We start from the raw sequence: 20,433 nt of genomic DNA, 5'->3' as shown, positions 1-20,433 counted from the left end.
TTAATCTTGTTTTACACTAAAAGTTTTTGTTTTAAACTATATGTTTATTTTCTTCCAGATGTCTTCGAAATTCAGTGCTCCAATGATTCCAAGGTAGATATTCCAATTCCAGTTGTGGAGGTAACAAAGTCAACAGGAGATGCTCTAAACAATTTTATAACGTTGGGAAAGAAAGGTCAGGCCTTCAATTCTTAGAACTTTTGTTTGTAATATTATTGTGTTTGAGAAAGTGATTTACACACACATATCTATCTTTTGCCATATAGATCTAAGATGCAAGTATGAGGAGTACAATTTTCAGCCATGATCATAAGATGTAATCATGTATATGAGGATGGTTTATTATCCCCTTCCTTACTCGTTTTTTTTGTTTTCCCCTCTATTTTAATAAGTAATGGGTTAAAGTCCCATTCCTGTTGAGTGTGAGTAAAAACCATTTATATTCTGGGGTGGAGTTATGTCCGATTTCCCTCCTTTTGTCAAGGATAGTTTTGGAGGGAGCCTACATTAAATGACTTAGCTGGGTAGAAGTGTACATTATGGTGTGGATATATTATTTGGTTGTTTCAATTCCATTAAGGTCTGTTTGTTAGTTTGGTTTTGAAGGGGAATGGAGGAAAGGAAGACTTCAAAGCCATCTCTCAAGTCTTCCATTCCCCTCCAAAATCCGCCTTGCAAGTGGACCGTTACTGAATAGAAATAACAGAGCACATATCCTTTTTCCGTTCGTGATCAAATAAAGGCAACCTTCTGAAAAGGGTGTTAGCATGATATTCATGGCTTTCTGAGTAAATCATGGGAATATAATGTGATTCATGTCTTATGCGAATCTAATGCTTTTGCTGATTCTCTTGCCAAGACTTGGTTCAGGGTTGACAGAGGTGTTACGGGAATATCCTTTTTTGTCCTCTTTTACACACAAACACATGCATTCTCATAATCCTTTGAAGGGATAAGATAAAAGAAAGTTATTACTCCCTTAATCAATAAAAATGTGTGTTTACACTACATGTCAGGTTTATTTCCACATGATTTACAGATGGTTAATTCTGAGTTGTCCATTATATTGCAGTGGAAATTTTGTTATATGCTCCCACTCGCCCAATTGTAGACTACTCAGTTGGATTTTTGTGGTTGATGTCTGTCGGAACTCTTACTTGCGCTTCACTATGGCCAGATATAACTGCTCGTGATGAGGATGAAGGCTATGAATGCTCTAATAAGGTTTTACCATGCAACACTATATTTATCTTAATGTTGATGATTTCTACTTAGGTTCTTGTGTACTTATTTATGTTCCGAGTGGTGCTAAAATAATTTAAGTAATATCTTTATATGAGGTCATGCTTTCACTGTGTAACAACTACCCAATAATTTAACTAGTTAAATGGAGAATTTGTAATCACAGACTGACCCCAGCATGTGTGCTAACATGAATTTCCTTTTACATTTGTCTGCCTTTTGTATTATTGACCACTTATCATTTCAATCAATTAACCATTGGCATGCAGTAGAGGAGCATTCCCTCATTTTGTTTACTAATTACAAAATTATTTAATTTAATTTTTTAATACATGTTCAAGCATACTAATCTGCACATCGAAGTTTCCTTTCCTTTTTCTAGGGATCTTCTAATGCTGAAAAGGAGAATTCTGAGGACATTGTTAACATAGATGTAAAGGGTGCTATTGTCTTTGTCATAACGGCATCTACTTTTCTTCTGCTACTGTTCTTCTTTATGTCATCATGGTTTATCTGGGTGCTGATTGTACTTTTCTGCATTGGAGGTATTGAGGTAATGTTTCTGACTCTTGGTAATTGATAAAAGATTTTGATGGGGTGTATGAAGAGTGTACTGGTTCCCTATTCTTGTCTGTGATTAAATTATTTTCTTTATATAATTATAAACTGGAAGTGTGTAATTCAGTTTAGCATTTGGCAGTCAAACAAATATGGATCTCATTGAAATTCTTAAGTAAGTTATAGAAGGGATGGGAATGATCATAACTACCCCCTCCAAGTTTAATTCCTGAACTACTCCTCGATCTTCTCGAGTGTGGAAACCTTCTGAAACTCTCCTTCAGCAACAAAGCCAGGCAATGGCAGCAAGCGGAAAGCCTTGATTTTTATACTCCATACGTTTATGCATAGCCATTGGCAATAGAACCATCCACAGTATTTCATTTATAAGCGCATTCATTTACGCTTGCTTGTTTAAACGGAATTGATGCTTCTGACATTCAAAGAGACTGGGTAGCTTTGCTACACTTGAGTCTCCATATAATTCTTGCTGTATCAAAATTTTCTGATTTGGAGGATAAATTATCTGTCCTCTGTCTAATAAAAAATGTTTTACCTTTTACTACAAAAGCACATCAGAGAGCATTAAGTTTTTCTTCTAACTGGTATGCTGATCTGTTTGAAACCATAATGCATATTACTGATGACAAGCATTCAGGTTTTGAATTTTAATAATTTTCTAATTCTTTTTTCTAATAACTGAATTTTTCTTTCATTTTCAGGGGATGCACACTTGTATCGTAAGCCTCACTTTAAGGTACAATCAATGCCTTTTTCTTCTAGTGAAAAGGAAAGTTAGTCTTCTTTCTGCATGCTATACATATTGTTAATTACTCATATTTATTTTTTGAATATATGAGCAGCAAGTGTCCAAGTTGTGGTCAGAAGACTTTGAGTTTACCTGTGGTTGGGGAGGTTTCTGTTTTCTCATTGGTTGTGTTGTTATTATGTGTGGCATTTGCTGTTGCATGGGCTGCTACTCGGAAGAGTTCATTTTCATGGTTTGGCCAAGATGCTCTTGTAAGTTTGAGATTCCTAGTACTTGTGAAATAAGTCTTCCTATTATCATTGCAGTTTCTAAATTAGAACTTTTAGACCACAAGACAAGGATTGACTCATTGGATGAGCTGAGAGGAAGCCAGGAAATTGGTTTCCAGAACTAGGGCAGAAATTGCAATGTTTTTAAGCTCTAGTCTGCCTAGTGTGGATATGTTCATATTTCCTGATAAACTTTTGCATACATTTAATAGCACTTCTTTATCTCCATACATACATAGAAATGCATTCATAAGAGTATACTTACAGGCATGTATATATTTTTTCAAGCTAATCATTGTGAAATTATTGAGCAGTATGTGTGCTTGTGTTGGTGACAATTGGTATCTTGGTTGGTTCTGTTGCAAGTTTCTACAGCATTGCACTGAAAACGGTTTATTAATCGGTGTCTCAATCATGTTTGAAACCATTGAATGGTGATAAGCTATTTATGTAATCTTCACTTTGTGCACTTCACTTCAAATATGGCTTTATTCTTGACAGGGCATCTGTTTGATGATAACAGTCTTGCAGTTGGCTAGATTACCTAATATTAAGGTACGTGAATGGGTGGGTTCCTTGTGTGTGCATAATAGTCATATCTGTACTCATAATGTTCCCATATCTATTTGAACATTTCTCATACTTTGCTTATGATATAATAGGTTGCAACTGTACTCCTTTGTTGTGCATTCGTATACGACATCTTCTGGGTGTTCATATCTCCTAAGATATTCCAAAAGAGTGTTATGATTACCGTAAGTCAACCTTTTTACAAGTATAGTTCCTTTCTTATATTTTTCATTTCAAGTCTTTTTTGTCATGGGAAAGAGTTCCATTGCATATCTCTCTTATCTTGCCAACCCTATAACTATTTACATATGTTTTTTTTCTCTTTCCTCTTTTCATTCTCATTCTGAGTTGAACATATATGTTCCTTGTATTCTCTAATATGAGTAATTTTATTACCAAATATAAGTGTCCTATAGTTATCAGCTTTCTTTTATAGGTTGCAAAAGGTGACAATGCTGGTGGGGAAGCAATTCCTATGCTTTTGAGATTTCCCCGTCTTACTGATCCATGGGGTGGTTATGATATGATTGGATTTGGAGATATTCTCTTTCCTGGTTTGCTTGTTTCCTTTGCTCGTAGGTATTGAATTCCTTATTTAGTCAATAACTTCAAATAAATGGAAGATTTATAAAATTCAAGATGCACACTTATGGCTTTGAATAGAGTAAAAGTCCAATTCATAGTTTAGTGATATATGCTAAACCTTTTCCTTTTGTTTCTTGGAACGCCTATTCTAGTTGCCAACTTCCATTTTGTTGCCGTTATTAGGATATTATATCTTGTGTTAAGAATAGTCCAAGAGTCTCAGGAAAAACTTAATAGATATTACTAGATAAATTTTCGGCAGGTAAGTTGACCTGGTGAAAGTCATTATAAATCATATTCAATTCATCTTGGAGGCAATGGACTTCCAAATCGGGTTAGCAAAAGAGTTCTCCTTATTAAGAGAATGAAGGACTAGATCGAAATAAGATTTACTGAAAGAGAAAGAGCAAAAGTTCAGCACAAGTAAGAATTTGTGGAGAATATAGAAATTGTGAATGGATAGAGGGTGGGGGATAGGAAACAAAGAAAGCAACTATAAATATGAAGCACAAATCCTCAAATGTGAAGGCAACCAAAGGATGGGATGATAACAACCATATACCCTGTGGAATAAATTTCCAAGAACTTGTTGCATTGGTTTCCTTCCCCCACCTATTCTCTTGAATCCGATACTAACTCCAAATTAACTGATGCAATAGAGAATGTAGTTCGAGAAAAAGCAGCCTCATTCAACTTTTTTTAGGTGATCAGATAATATGCTGAACTCATTAGCCTTCACTCTTTTGGATTTTGTGATTCATACATGAGCAGAATGATCTGCTGTCATTAGAGAACTGCTTTGTTTTAGGCAGTGTTTTTTTAAATACATTTGACAATATGTTTTGATTTTAACCTGTTTTTGTGGCTTGAGTGTCTCAGATTCGACAAAGAAACTAATAAAGGGATATTGGGTGGATATTTTCTATGGCTTGTAATAGGCTATGCCATGGGTAAGTTCTTTTGCATTATGTTTGTGTTAATAGCCTGTTAATGTTCCCTCCTATATAGTAACTATTGTGTCTGAAAATTAGTTGCTTCTTTTTTTTTCCGTGCACATTTATTTGGCAAGTCTTTATAGGGATCATTTAGACATTGGTTGACTAAAACCCCTATTCTCTTACGAGTAAGACTCCTCTCCATTAATGGAGAGGCAAGTTATACTTTGTAGTGTATTTTTAAGGCCAAAGTTGTAATTTCAATGAAAAGTAAAGGTCATAAATGTCATTGTATATTGAGTTTTTAGTGTATTTCTCCCTAACTTATCTCTCCATTAATGGAGAGGAGTCTAACTCATTCTCTTACCCTTACTGCTTGAATTTGCAACTACCTTTTTAAGATTTGAAGCCGAAATGCATGAAGTCTGTAAGATATTTATTAGCTTAGTCTACACGTCCTATGTAGACCAAGTCAACATAAAAATTTCTCTACTTGATTTTAAAATATCCACTTTGTCTTAGTTCAATCCCCCTGAGCTAAGCTTATATCCTTATAGATGTTCCATGTTGATTGGTCATCTATTTGAACTTGTTTTTTTATTTAATGTGATCATACATGTATGTCATCGCCATGATTTTAAATTGTGGTAGGCAACCACAATCATGGCCACACTATTGTAGTTCTGAAAGTACTCGCGCATCGGACAAGGATCTGTTGTCTCAAATAGTATCCTAAACTATGTTCCAGAATCCAGACTAATGAAAACATGTCATGTCAATTAAAAAAATTAAATATTTTTTCTTCTGTTTTTGCTTGAATATCATTGATCCTGGACATAGTTTGGGACATTATTTGAGATAGTAGATCTTTATCCTTGCACATTGCAACTGCAGTTGCAACTATATTCTCCCACAATTGTAATAAATGCAACATAACCACCAGACCTACAACTGTGTCATTTTCAATTTCAGGCCTCTGTTTCACGTATATGGGGTTATATATGATGAAGGGTCATGGACAACCTGCACTCCTCTACCTTGTTCCATGTACACTAGGTAACCAATTGTGCTTTGCTTAGTTATGTAGCCGTTCTCATAATTTAACTTGCCTCATGCCCAATTGTTCTCAAATTAAATCAACAGGAGTCACTGTTATATTGGCATTGATAAGAGGTGACTTGAAGACCCTTTGGAGTTATAACCCAGACTCGCCTTCACCCAGAGCAGATTCTGATGCTTAATTCAAAACACTGTTCAATGAAAGTTGGGAAATGATCTTAAGCTGAATCCATGTTAAGCTCAATTGGGGATGCAAATTATAGTGCTTAGGAAAGATACCAAGTGTACAGGCAAATCTCTCTCTTGAACCTCCATAACTGTGTTTTATTAATGATAAATGAATGTTTTTTCTGATGATTCATGAAGGAAAAGTGTTATGGATTTAAGCATAATTTCTTCACTGCTTCTGATGCTACTTATGCTACTTTTAACATCCCCACTTTTAAGTTTAAGAGTGTTCCATGCAAATTTTAGTGGAAATATCCCAAGTACCATTTTCCCTACAAACTTCCACACTTTCAATTTTTGGTAATGTCTATATGAACTGAAACAAGTTACTCTCAAATGTAATATATTCTTCATAAGATACTACTCTCAGATTTGTGGCTTTGATTTTGCTACCATGCTCTTTTGAAAAGAAAGTATTTTAAATCACAATTCAAACATGCTACTTAATATCCCAAGTCCTCCAACATTTTGCTCATGGAAAGAAATAACGTGTGATGGTAGTTCTAATATGTGGGATGTCATTGTACTTTGTATGCCTTAAGCCCGAATAAAGCGGCCCATGCCGTAATAATCGGTTTGAGTGAACAACACTTATTAGGAGTGATAGTCACATACTAAAAAAATTAGTCAAAAGGTGAGATGAAATCCTTATTAATATCAAAAAATTCGATTGAGCTTAAAAATGATAAAGCTTCCGGGCTTGAAAACCTTCTTTTTTTGAGCTAACTTTAGGATGGGTTATATTCAATTAAAATCAAGAAAATGTTATTAGAGCTAATCTAATCACAAAAAATGAACCACCTGCAAAGTCTATATAAATTGGATGCACCATATAGTTAAAACTGTGTGAGGGATTTACTATAACAAATGAGCAATGGTCAAAGAAATTCTTTTGGGCAAATATTTAAGTTACCTGGGTCAAATTATAATCAACAAAAATAAAATATTTTATAAGTATTACGTGTTATTATATTCTGTTGGGCTAATTAAAATCATATATATTATTTACCATTCATTTGTATTAATTTTTAAAAAATAATAATAATAATTAAACATAATGATAGACGACATTGTGATAATGTATAAAACTCATATATATCATATACATTTTTTGTCTTAAGCTTTTATATACAGTAAAAACGCAAACAAAAAAACATGTAAGATACTATTTGTTTGGATTATAAAATTGGATTTATTTTTCAAGATTTTAACTTTAATTTCAAATTTGTTAAAAATAAGTTTGGATATGTTTGAGTTGCTTAAAGAATTAAGGTATGGTGTTATAATTATAAATCAAAGTTCTCAGATTTTAGAGTAAAATGTTTATTTTACAATAAAACATTTATTTTCTAATTAAAACGGGGTATAATTCATGTCTACTTGAAACTATATTTCCAATGCAAAAGGTAACTTCTAAATGAAAAAATGTTTTGAAGGGAAGAAACAATCTCACACATTACTTTGGTTGCTGGAATAGTATCCTCTAATTTCTAATCTTAAAGATTAATCCATCTCAAATATTGATAAAGAAAAAAAAATTATCATATAAGAATCTTTACATTATCTACCATTCATTTTAAATAAAATAATATAAATAATGATGAATATTGCACTAAATGTATATAACTGTCAGAACGTACATATTACATTACACTCGTACATATATTATACACACACTTATTTTAAGTAATGGTACATTGTCCTTTTAAAACAAAAGGGGAACTAGTTTATTTTTCCCATCTTAAAAAAAACACAAATAAATAATAAATAAATGATGAATTAGCTATTTATATCTTAATAATAAATCTTTCATGTTGTCACATATAACTGTATATGTGTGAAAACAGACCTTGTTAAAATAACTCAATTGCAGATAATGTTTGACCTTCGGACTTATTAATTATCACGGAAAATGATAGCATTATTGGAAAGAAAAAAAGATGTACGCACTTATAGTTTATAAGATTTATACACTGTTATTGTATCATTTATTATTGATGTTTAATTATTATTGACTTTTCAAAAAAAATAATTCAAACAAAGGGTAAATGATAATATATATGTGTATAAATCTTTATACTATCAGTGTTTATGTAGTCTATTGGAAATTGTTCTATTTGAAATTTGTCCTAATTCTTTATCTACTAATGTACCTTATTCATTATATTCAGCATTCAACCTATACATATTTTTCGACTATATTAGGGAGAATTCATAACCGAAAAATATACCATTCTATTGTTTATGTTTTTGAAATTTTCTTTGAGTGTCACATCAACACTTATTTCTCTTGAGAACTATCTTTTTATATAATAACATTTGATTATTTTTTACATATTATAAAAAAAAATTAAATTTCTTTCAACGAAGTTATATATACCAACTTTTGATCACAAAAAGTTGGGATCTTTGTCTAGGCTCATATAATCTAGGTAATTGTTGGTTGTAGAAAATGGCACATGAAACGTGGAGATTGAATATTTTACTTAAAAAAATAACAAAAACTTATTTGAGATATTTGAAGTCCAATTTCTTATAAATGTCAAATCCAACTTTCTAATCTGAATCTGAGTATATATGGTATTCATATCACTATGAATTTCACGTTTTTTAAATGTCCAATATCGATAGTATTTATAAACTGCTACTACAAATGTCTCGTGGTCAATTCCTATTTTTCCCATGTATATACCAATAATTTCCAATTAATTAATGGATGTATCATTGTCAATATAATGTTAAAACAAATTTACTATTTTATCCATTATTTTTATGAAAAATTAATCATAGTTAAATATGAATAATAAATTATACAATGATAATGTATAAAACTCATACTTTCAATATATACATATTTATCTCATAATTCATTCAACAATTATTCATTATTTAATATTGTTATACTACTTTAAAATTCAAATTATAATTCTATTCCAACAACCCAATTATAATTTGAATTTTTATTTAAAAATGATTAACTAGCATGCCACACTTTCAACATTCTTATTTTTTAGTATTGAATATTTAGTTTTTATATATTTTATTTTCGATAATTATATCACATTTTTTATATTGAGTATATATGATATTACAATTTTATTGAATATTTAATCATACGTAATATTATAATTTTGGTCATAGTTTATGATTGAGTGTGAAATCTCTATATGATATAAATTATTACAAAAAAATATATTATAAGAAAGAATAAGTCTTTAATATTTGATTTGATTGTATTTTGACACTTATTTGCATTGTGTATATTATAAAATTGAATACACCATCCACTAATGAAATTGTCTTACAATTATCATCATTTAAGTATATAAATAGAATTAAATGAATTTCAATCATCTAATTATACTTTAAACATATTTTGCATTTATATAATAATAAGATAATAAGATAATAAGACTAAAGTTGAGATATAGAAATTAGACATGTTTAATTATCTATATACCATTTAGATCTGTTTTATATTTATATAGTAATATAGAAGTATAGATAATGTGATTTCCTCACTTAAATATCCAAATAGAAAAAAAAATCAAACCTAATATCCAAATAGATAAAAAAAATAAAACTTAATATCCAAAATAGATTAAAATAAATTAACCAAAGAACCCTAAAGTTATGTGGATAATTTAAATACCCTCCAATTAGCGTTGCCAAATTCTCTGTCTCTTCTAAACCCTACTCCTTCTCTTCCTCCTTCTTGTATGCAACAGTGTCCAACCTTCTAACCTCGCTAATTAGGGTTTTCAATTGGGAATTCAATTCCAATTCATTCATGGATCTTCCCAGTCTCACTCTCATCCTTCAATCTGCCCTTAGTCCCATTCTTCATGAACGCAAAGCCGCTGAACAAAGCTTGGATCAGGTTTCACTCACTCTCACTTTTTATTTTCTTACCCAATTATTATTATTCTTGTAAAATTTCAATTTTGATCAATTCCCATTATTTTATTTCGCTCAATCAATATTATTTGTGAATACAGTACTGATTGACTTCATTTGACTCACTTGTTGTGTGTCAACTGAATTATTGTGTTATTTTATTTGATTGAATTTCATTTTGATCAATTGAATACTGGAATTGTAAACTGAATTTGAATTGATTTGTGATATATGTATGAACAGATCCAGTATGCGCCTCAGCATCTGGTGAGGCTGTTACAAATCGTCGTCGATAATAACTGTGATATGGCTGTGAGACAAGTTGCTAGCATTCATTTCAAAAACTTCATCGCGAAGAATTGGTCTCCTCATGACCCTGGTCAGCTTGCTTCTTATACCCTTTATATATGCATTGTGTCCGTTTGTTTAGGCTTTTTTCTTGGATGATTTTGCCTTTTTTAATGTTTCGTTGGATTTTGGTGAAAAACACTTGTCTAAAAAAGCTGAAATTCTGAATGAAGGCCCATTTGATTTGTCCTTTTCTTTTCTTTTAATAAAGCACTTTTGATATTTATAAGCTTGTTTGATTGGGCTTTATTAAAAATAATATTTATCTGAAAATAGCTCTTAGTAAACGCTTCTGTATGATCACTTATTTTTGTTGAGAATGCTAAACAAACGAGCCCATAATCCCTCATACATTGATCTCATGCTTTTCTGGGTGCAGATGCTCAACAACACAAGATATCCCCAGCTGATAAAGACATTGTCAGGGATCACATTCTCATGTTTGTGGCTCAAGTTCCTCCTCTGCTGAGGTACAATCTCTCAACAATAGCTCACTTGCATTTCACTGTTTATTCTCCTGTTCTCACATGTTGTATTTGCAGGGCACAACTTGGTGAGTGCCTAAAAACCATTATACATTCTGATTACCCAGAGCAGTGTCCTCGTCTTCTTGATTGGGTAAAGCACAATTTACAGGACCAACAAGTCTATGCAGCCTTATTTGTGTTGCGCATTCTTTCTAGAAAATATGAGTAAGTTTATATTTTTCATTTACAAAATGATTCTTCCCATATATCTTATTTCTGAAAACTATATCATTTTCGCTTCCCAGGTTCAAGTCAGATGAGGAGAGGACACCAATTTATCACATTGTTGACGAGACATTTCCTCACCTTCTCAATATATTTAACAGTCTTGTCAATGTTCCTAATCCATCAATTGAAGTAGCAGATTTAGTCAAGCTTATCTGTAAAATATTCTGGTCCTCCATATACGTATGTTTTCTCTTTCTCATTATTTTAGGTAGCACTCAATGTCACGTCAAATATGAAGTTCATGTAAATCAAAGTCCTGGTCTCTGTAGTGTGTATTTAAGTAATATTTTCCACAGCTCTTTTAAAATTGACAATTGAAATAGCAATCACAGATTATGATTTTATTCAGTTCCAGTTGCCTCACTTATTTTTTTTGCTATTCTCCACTTTGACATTCAATTGCATGTAAAAAAGGACATCCCAATGCACAAGACCCTCACTTAATGGAGTCTGTGGAGGGTAGATGTATGCAGCCTTACCCCACAAGCGGAGAGGCTATTTCTAGGATTTGAACCCGTGACCTCATGATCACTAAGCAATAACCGTAACTTCAATTGCATGTCTATTGTTTAAATTTGTTCAGCTGGAGATTCCGAAGCTTTTGTTTGATCAAAATGTCTTCAATGCTTGGATGGTGCTATTTTTAAATGTATTGGAGAGACCTGTTCCCTCGGAAGGTCAGCCTGTGGATCCCGAGCTTCGAAAATCATGGGGTTGGTGGAAGGTAAAAAAATGGACAGTTCACATTCTGAATAGGCTCTACACTCGGTATGTCTGAGGCGTCAATCAATTTATTTAACAAATATGAGCTTTGCTGCTGAGTTATTGATTGATTCTCAATTTTTATCGGTGTTTAAACTGTCTTGTTACAGTTTTGGAGACTTGAAGCTGCAAAACCCTGAAAACAAAGTCTTCGCTCAGATGTTTCAGAAGCATTATGCAACGAAGATCTTGGACTGCCACTTAAATATGTTGAATGTCATTCGAGTTGGTGGCTATTTACCTGACAGAGTTATCAACTTAGTTCTTCAATATCTAAGCAACAGGTGGTTTTCAATGATTTTATGCTCATTAATTTGTGGTGTAATTCCATTTTTATTCAATCATATCATACCCAAGATGCCACTCACCAACTAGAGGTCTATTTTCCCACCAATTCTTATTTATGTAGGTAATGATATACATCTTTAATATGGTAATGGTGTGCATTGAGCTAACATTTTTTTCTTGAGAAGTAGAGAAATTTATTAGAAGACAATATAATAGTTTATGAATTGTTAAATGTTATGGCATAGTTAGTTCTCTTAATTTAAGGTGGCAGCTATACCATGCTTGCCAATCATTTTTATGAGAGAAATACCAATCTGATAACTCTCCCTGTTTCTCTTAGAATTAATGAAACAACATTCTGTATGTCGATACATTGTTTGAAAGCCATGCAATGGTGTAAAAATAAATCCATATTTGTTTTTGTAATAGTCAATGAGGTCAGTCTATGGAATATTGGGATTATGATCTGGGTAGACATTGAAGACTTGATTGTGTGGCACAACCAAGTAAATAGTGATTATCTTAATTCTCATATGAATGTACATCAAGTAAATAAGCCAGCAGTGCAGGGGTTTAAAGAGGCTTCCTATGCCTTATCCCAGAGACCCAGAGACATTATTGGTTGTATGGAGAGTTGAAGGCAGTGTATTCTGAGTCCCAACTTATCACATGGGAAAACCTCAAGCTAAATATTACCGTGCTGTACAAATTTCATTTTCAAATTTATAAACAGACCCGAAACAACTTTAGTCTGTGTGGAGAGTTGAAGCATATTTAAATTGATAATAGTATTAGCTCTGTTGAATGCTTTTATCTGCTATTTCTGGCTTTTCTGGATATATAATTGATTGGTTCTAGAATTAATTCTTTTCCTCTAAAGTAGTTTTTTTAACTCATGCAGTGTTTCAAAGAATAGCATGTATACTGTGCTGCAACCTCGACTTGATGTTCTTCTTTTTGAAATAATTTTCCCTCTTATGTGCTTCAATGATAACGATCAGAAGCTTTGGGACGAAGATCCACATGAATATGTAAGGAAAGGCTATGGTAAGTCATATTGGCCTTAAACGTGAAAATTGTACTTCAAAGAATTACATCCCACATGCTTATAGCTTCTAATTATTTGTTACAGACATTATTGAAGACTTGTATAGTCCTAAGACTGCCTCCATGGATTTTGTGAGTGAGCTGATTCGTAAACGTGGGAAAGATAACCTTCATAAGTTTATTCAATTCATAGTTGAAATTTTCAAAAGGTAATTTTCTTACATTCTTCTAGAATAGATGATTGAAGATTGGGTGTTGTATTTAGGTTTCTGCTGTGCTAGGTACGATGAAGCACCTGCAGAATACAAGCCCTATAGACAGAAAGATGGCGCACTTCTTGCTATTGGGACACTTTGTGACAAATTGAAGCAAACTGAGCCATACAAATCAGAACTTGAGCGCATGTTAGTGCAACATGTCTTTCCTGAGTTCAGCAGTCCCGTTGGCCACCTTAGGGCCAAGGTAAGTCCTCCTTACATTTCATATTTGCATCTTTTCCCTTGTAGGTGAGGCCAGTACCAATTCCTTTTCTCCTTTTTATGGTTCAAGCAAAAAGTTATTAAAGCTATAGTTGACATTGCACAATACCCATACGAAAACCACTTCCTACTTTTGATACCAATATCTGATAAAAAATTGGATGTTAGAAGATTTCCAAATCTTGGGAGAAGTAACCTTGTAGTAGACTTTAGTGTTCTCCTGTGAAGGGCTACAATTTTTTGTTGCTCTCCTGTGTCCAAGCAGAATTAATGATATTTTTGTCTGAACTAGGAAGTTTCTTCATGATCACAATGAAATTTGTTTTCACGGAATCAGTGATTTAGTGCCCCCCCTTTGACTTCATTGCAAAGAACTAATTTCGTTCTCTTAATTTCCCTACCATTGTGAAATGCAATGACTTTAATGAAAGGTGCGATCCAATCCTTTTAATTGCCTTCACTGTAACTAAATAAAACAGTAGTGTTGCAATTTCATATATTGATTCGACTTAATGTAGATTAACAAGAATTCAAATCAAATGTTGATTAGAAGTTTCATTTCTCTGCTCATAAGAATTTTCGCAATCTGTTGATTTATAATCGAAAAACAGGCTGCATGGGTTGCAGGACAATATGTCCACATTAACTTCTCGGATCAGAACAATTTCCGGAAGGCGTTGCAGTGTGTTGTATCCGGAATGAGAGATCCTGAACTTCCTGTTCGTGTTGATTCTGTTTTTGGTCTGCGTTCTTTCGTTGAAGCTTGCAAAGGTGGTTTACTATACATCTATACCTATTTTTTATTTCCAATTTTATGTGAATAAGTCTTTCTTTAATTTAATGTTGATTGTGCTTTCTTTCTTCATTTTTATGTCTTACCACAGATTTGAATGAAATTCGTCCTATGCTCCCTCAACTCCTGGATGGTATGTAAATGTTACCTGTATTAGATGAACAGAAGTGATATGCTTGTTTTAGATAGTTATTGCTTTATTGAAGCCAGCTGGCGAGAGCTGGACTTTAATCCTATATAAGGATCAGTGTTACTTCACCTTTCTTCACTCTATTCTCTCTTCTCTCTATTACCTTAGTTTACATTTCTTACATAGCTTACATTACATTTCTTACATCCTGTACTTCACATTTCTTATTTGGCTTTGGCGAATTAGTGTAACTGAACTTTAATATGTCCAGAGTTTTTCAAACTTATGAATGAGGTTGAGAACGAGGACCTTGTATTTACCTTGGAGACCATTGTGGACAAATTTGGGGAAGAAATGGCACCTTATGCGTTTGGGCTGTGCCAGAATTTGGTAACATATATCTGCCAAGAAAGTTGTGCCTTCATTTTAAGGAGCCAGTGTTTTTCTCTATAATAACAATCAATTTAATCTTTCAACAACAGGCAAGTGCATTTTGGAGGTGTATGAACACTGCTGAAGCTGAAGCTGATGTTGATGATCCTGGTGCTCTGGCTGCAGTTGGTTGTTTGCGTGCTATTAGCACAATCCTTGAATCAGTTAGCAGTCTCCCCCAACTCTTTATTCAAATCGAGCCAACCTTGCTTCCCATAATGCGTCGAATGTTAACCACTGATGGTCAAGGTACTTGCCTCTTTGAATCATGTTTAGATGGATGGCATTTGAGGCTTTTTTTGTTATTATTATGTTCTCTTTGCAATTTCAATGTGTGAATGTTGTGCGTACATGTTTATTGAAGCAAAGGTGAATATATGTAATAGTTTGAACCATGGTTTACTCATTTAACCAGTTGCATAATTGTAGGCATGTGATTTACTCTTAAAAATATTCTGATGAGAATAAGTATTTTAGATGGATAGCTCTAGATTTGAAGAATATATGAAAGTAAACGAATGATCAGCAATCCATGTTCCTCATAGATAGTTTATCATAACTTGTGAACAGTTTTCAGCAGTTGTTAGCATTAATAATGCTTCATTTTGTATCAAAATAATGCGCCGGTGAGAACAACTTAAGCTTGTTTATTTTGCACCTCCAACTTCCTGGAGTTGGTGTGTCGTTAGATTATGGTATGAAGAGTATGGTTCTCAAAATTTAATTTTACCCTTATTTTCCTGCTTGTATTTATTTCCATTATCTTTTGCTCATGCCTTCAGAGGTTTTTGAAGAAATTTTGGAGATTATATCATACATGACTTTTTTCTCTCCGACAATATCATTGGACATGTGGAGTCTTTGGCCGTTGATGATGGAAGCACTAGCAGATTGGGCAATTGACTTCTTTCCAAGTATGGTGCTCAACTACATTTTGGCTACAATTTATTTTACTCTTTGTTGCTATACTAAAGTCAAGCACATAGTTCAGATCATCTCTGGTGGACCTTTTTAATATATACTATATAAAAATAGAGATAAGTTGGTGTCTCCATTTAAACTTGACGATAAACTGAGGTGTGAACATAATAGGACATCTTTGATTTTTTCGTTCATGCTGTCATTGCCTGATTGCTTAAAATATAAAGGATCATTTGTGTGGAGCTGATCTCCATGCTGCTTTTCAAAAACAGCCAATATCTTTAGTTTTAACTATATATCTTCTTGGTTGTTTTGTCTAGATTTAGCACCCAAACATTTAAATTAGTCATATCTGGTATATAATTTGGATTTACTACATATTTATGTTGTTAGTTCTAAATTCCTGCAGATATTCTGGTTCCACTGGACAATTTTATTTCAAGAGGAACTGCTCATTTCCTTGCTTCCAAAGAGCCTGACTATCAGCAGAGTCTATGGAATATGATTTCATATGTGAGTTATCTTTTCATTAGAATTGCTTCAGCCACCTTTGTTAAGAGTGGAGCTTGGGGATTATTTCTATCTTCTTTTTTTTGTCTCTTATTTGTTTTTCTTTAAACATTACAGACCCTAGCGGACAGAAATTTGGAGGACAGTGACATTGACCCAGCTCCAAAGCTTATTGGAGTTGTCTTCCAGAACTGCAGAGGGCATGTGGATCACTGGGTTGAGCCATATCTCAGAATAACAATTGAACGCTTGCATCGAACTGAAAGATCATATTTGAAATGTCTTCTAATTCAAGTGGTAAGGGGTTATTAAAATCCATATTGACATGCACAAATGAGATGATTTTCTGTTGCATATTTGGTTGTATTGTTTTGGTTCATCCAACAGCTTAATTTTCTGTGGTCCATTTGTACTACTGTTCATTTAATGGGAATCTTTGTGTTCTGGTATCTGGAGTTTTGTTTAAACTTCAGAGTTACATTGGTTTGGAGTTTCAAGATATATTATGCACTTCAATGTTTAACTTTCAGAAAGTGGATGGCTTATAACAAATTGGATATGTATAGTTTTGTATGATGGCTGATAATAAGTGGATGGCTCTGTAAACTCCTTGCTCTCCTTGTTTAGATGAACTGTACTTCCTTGAGTGATTCTTTTACAAGGTTAAAATCTACAAAGAATATCTTATAAAAGGGAGGCCCCGCTCCCACCTGATGGGATATGACTTATGAGGGGGTTTGAACTCATGGAAGCAAAGAAAAAATATTTAGATAAGAAATCAAATGCAAAGAACTATTTGTCTGATGTGAATGTTATTGATTCCTTTTCTGATTGATCACGATGATTGTAGTTTATCAATCTTCTAAAAAATGCCAGGAAAAGACACCATAATCTAACTTCCTTCTTATTTTTCACAGATTGCAGATGCTTTATACTACAATGCTCCACTGACTCTGAGCATATTGCAAAAATTAGGAGTTGCTGAGAATATTTTCAATCTTTGGTTCCATATGCTGCAAGAAGTCAAGAAGAGTGGTGTGCGTGCTAATTTTAAGAGGTCTATTTTTTCTCCGCTCTTTCAACATCTCTTCTACTTGCCTTACTTTTTCTACAATACATAATGTGTTGTAACTTTAGAAGTCGTGTTTTGAAGGTCTTATTATTGCAAACTTGTGGCCATCTTTATGCAGGGAACATGGCAAGAAAGTTTGCTGCCTTGGTTTAACATCGTTACTGGCCCTTCCAGCTGATCAATTGCCAGTAGAGGCTTTAGGCCGGGTGTTCCGGGCCACTCTTGATCTTTTGGTTGCATACAAGGATCAAGTTGCAGGTATTCCTTTCTGTGTAATTCTGAATTTTCACAGAATCATGTGTTCGTTTAGTGTAGATTGACTTCTTTTTTCTTCAACTAGATTTATGATTGTCCAATCCATTGTACTTTATTGTGCAGAAAATGCAAAAGGGGAAGATGCAGAAGATGATGGTGATATTGATGGCTTTCTAACTGATGATGATGAGGATGACGATGGTTCTGACAAAGAAATGGGAGTTGATGCTGAGGATCATGATGAAGCGGATACTAGTAAATTTAGAAAGTTGGCTGAACAGGTGTGTGGATATGACTTGGCCTTCGAACCATTTACATGCTTATATGAATTGAATATAAGATAATTAATTGTTCATTAATTGAATATTAGATAACAAATTGATTATTTTGCTTGCAATAAAGGAATTTTGTACTATGTATGTACGAGCTTTTTAATATACGAAATTCAAGCAGTTCACAATTAGCCGACTTCATTATCTGGCTCCTAGTTTTATTTGATTATGAAAACCTGAGTAATTAATTAGGCCATTATCGTTTTGGATATTATTCATGTGTAGAGTAAAACTTATAAACTATTGAAATCTAAAATATTTTGTAACCTTTTAATCTTAACAATTTGAATGTAAAATATTTAATCTGCATGCCATTTTTAGTGTATTAATTTTTAAACCCGTCGAGATATTTTTGTGAATAGTGTTACGTCAGGTGCATATCACAATTCAGTATAAGTATGAAATAGAATAACTTTCATCACTTTAACCAAAGAAGTATGTCAGCTTCATGGTTCCTCTGCTGGCAATGCACAGTGGTAGCATTTGTTTGCCCATTTTCGATTCAATTGACATCCATAAGTTTCTTAACCAATCCGGTAAGCCCATCCAGCTTGGCAGTTTTGTGGTTGAGCTGGCGGGTCTAGATCAATGTTCCCTATTCTCTCTGATTGTTTCAATTTTACATTTTCTAATGAAAGTTTTTGTTTTTCGTTCACCTGTAAAAAATTGTGTTAACATTAATACACTTATCATTTATTTATTTGTTTCCTTTATTTAAAACTCCCTGAATCTTAAATTCTAATTGTCCCTTTGCAATGAACTCCATAGGCAAAATCATTCAGGCCCGATGATGAGTATGACGATGATGACGATGATGATGACTTTAGTGATGATGAAGAGGTGCAGACTCCCATTGACGACGTGGATCCTTTTATTTTCTTTGTGGATACCATGCAAGGTATGCTGATACTGCTCATGAAAAATGTTCCAAGTTTTCATCATTACCCTTATCATTATTGTTGTCTGAAATCCCTGTCCTTAAACTTGCCTGTAGTGATGCAATCATCGGATCCATTAAGGTTTCAGAACCTCACCTCGACACTTGAGATCTCTTATCAAGCTATTGCTAATGGTGTTGCCCAGCATGCTGTGGTGAGAAGAGGAGAGATTGAAAAGGAAAAAGTTGAGAAAGCTTCAGCTGCTGCAAATTCTTAAGCTTTTTGATGTACATTGTTGGCTATTTTTTTTATTTTGTTCCTAAAGTTCTTGCCTTTTTATCCATTATTGGTAAGAGAAGCAGAGGGTTGCTTATATATTTGAGGCATTTGTTGGCTCATTGGTCCTATACAAGGTCTATGAGCTTTGAAGAGTTTACAGTTTTGAAGTACTGAGTTTAGTGGACTCAAGCTCCCAGTGATGTCAGAGGATGTTGTTGGATTCAGGAAACTATGGTCTTGTTCCTTTTTCCAACCATGGTTGAGAATTTGTTTTATTGTTTGGTCTACATGTTATGTTTTTGAGTCAAGTTTCATCTTTTCCAATATATGGAAACCCTTTGATTCGTTCAGAAATGTCTTCAATGGTTGTATTATTGATAATTATGGTTCTTTGTAACCTTATTTTTGGTTATAATATTTTGAGATGAGAATCCAGTCCAAATTTTGATGAAGAGTTTGGGTTATGCAAGAAAAAGATTCTTTATATGATATAATTTTGTGGGAGGAATCAGCTGAGTCTATTGTGGTGAATGTCATTTTGTTCTAATTTGTTTTAATGCTTCAGAAGCTTTAATAGAGAGTAATGATACATACTTATACTAAATTCTCATATCGTATTCTTCTACCCACGAGAAAATGTCATGTCATTTATAAATTAATAATTAATAAACAAGATATTATTTTTTAACATATGTCCTATTTTATAATTATCAATCAATCCTGTATCACCTTAAGACTATGAGTTTGTAAATGTATATTTATAAATTTTAGATCAATGATAATCCTTACCAATTCATTTAACATTGTTTGGTTAAGTAAGTTTTAATTTTGTAATTGAAATGTTTGAGAATATAAGAATAATGCATAATATAAATTTCCACTTCTCATGCAAAAATTGAATAATATTTTAAACATTAAAATTATAAGATAGTAATGTCTTTTATATTTACTTTTTATTTAGTAGTTTTTTTGTGTTAGGAAGATATTTAAGAGAGTATAGTACAGTAGATTCAGATAATATAAATAAAATACTCCTGAAT

General features: G+C 33.0%; 2 protein-coding genes across 3 annotated transcripts in view; both read left to right on the top strand.

The window, feature by feature from the left end:
• LOC109346467 (signal peptide peptidase-like 5) overlaps positions 1–6,348 on the top strand; it is an 8,281-nt gene extending 1,933 nt beyond the window's left edge. The window contains exons 4-14 of one of the 2 annotated variants that reach the window (XR_002107523.1): positions 59–175; positions 1,073–1,224; positions 1,625–1,795; positions 2,523–2,557; positions 2,664–2,820; positions 3,340–3,393; positions 3,501–3,593; positions 3,845–3,983; positions 4,873–4,943; positions 5,901–5,984; positions 6,072–6,238. Coding sequence is in view for 1 of the 2 variants with exons in the window: in XM_019586038.1 (XP_019441583.1) it covers positions 59–175; positions 1,073–1,224; positions 1,625–1,795; positions 2,523–2,557; positions 2,664–2,820; positions 3,340–3,393; positions 3,501–3,593; positions 3,845–3,987; positions 4,873–4,943; positions 5,901–5,984; positions 6,072–6,169 (1,175 nt within the window). In the remaining variant the exon portion in view is untranslated. Of the gene's footprint in view, positions 1–58; positions 176–1,072; positions 1,225–1,624; positions 1,796–2,522; positions 2,558–2,663; positions 2,821–3,339; positions 3,394–3,500; positions 3,594–3,844; positions 3,988–4,872; positions 4,944–5,900; positions 5,985–6,071 lie in introns of both variants that reach the window. The other variant, XM_019586038.1, reaches the window with a different exon arrangement.
• LOC109346466 (importin beta-like SAD2) lies at positions 9,880–19,859 on the top strand. The gene is made up of 22 exons (XM_019586036.1): positions 9,880–10,095; positions 10,356–10,491; positions 10,840–10,930; positions 11,003–11,152; positions 11,233–11,395; positions 11,799–11,983; positions 12,088–12,261; positions 13,167–13,312; positions 13,398–13,521; positions 13,594–13,774; positions 14,403–14,562; positions 14,676–14,717; positions 14,986–15,104; positions 15,197–15,395; positions 15,929–16,060; positions 16,477–16,580; positions 16,695–16,874; positions 17,495–17,634; positions 17,768–17,907; positions 18,028–18,185; positions 19,005–19,134; positions 19,231–19,859. The coding sequence occupies exons 1-22, from the start codon at positions 10,006–10,008 to the stop codon at positions 19,389–19,391; spliced, it is 3,105 nt and encodes a 1,034-aa protein (XP_019441581.1). The 5' UTR covers positions 9,880–10,005; the 3' UTR covers positions 19,392–19,859.

Source organism: Lupinus angustifolius, chromosome LG04 (genome assembly GCF_001865875.1).
Source record: "Lupinus angustifolius cultivar Tanjil chromosome LG04, LupAngTanjil_v1.0, whole genome shotgun sequence".
In the NCBI taxonomy this organism is placed as follows: domain Eukaryota; kingdom Viridiplantae; phylum Streptophyta; class Magnoliopsida; order Fabales; family Fabaceae; genus Lupinus; species Lupinus angustifolius.
Note: the sequence above shows the minus strand (reverse complement) of the source record. Positions and strands in the feature narration are given on the sequence as shown.

What these genes read in the sequence shown, in the direction of transcription:
- LOC109346466 (XM_019586036.1), top strand. Translation starts at nt 10,006, where the DNA reads ATGGATCTTCCCAGTCTCACTCTCATCCTTCAATCTGCCCTTAGTCCC. An exon ending in CTGAATAGGCTCTACACTCG is followed by an intron (nt 11,984 to 12,087) that starts GTATGTCTGAGG and finishes GTCTTGTTACAG; the next exon opens with TTTTGGAGACTTGAAGCTGC. An exon ending in GTTAACCACTGATGGTCAAG is followed by an intron (nt 15,396 to 15,928) that starts GTACTTGCCTCT and finishes TCATGCCTTCAG; the next exon opens with AGGTTTTTGAAGAAATTTTG.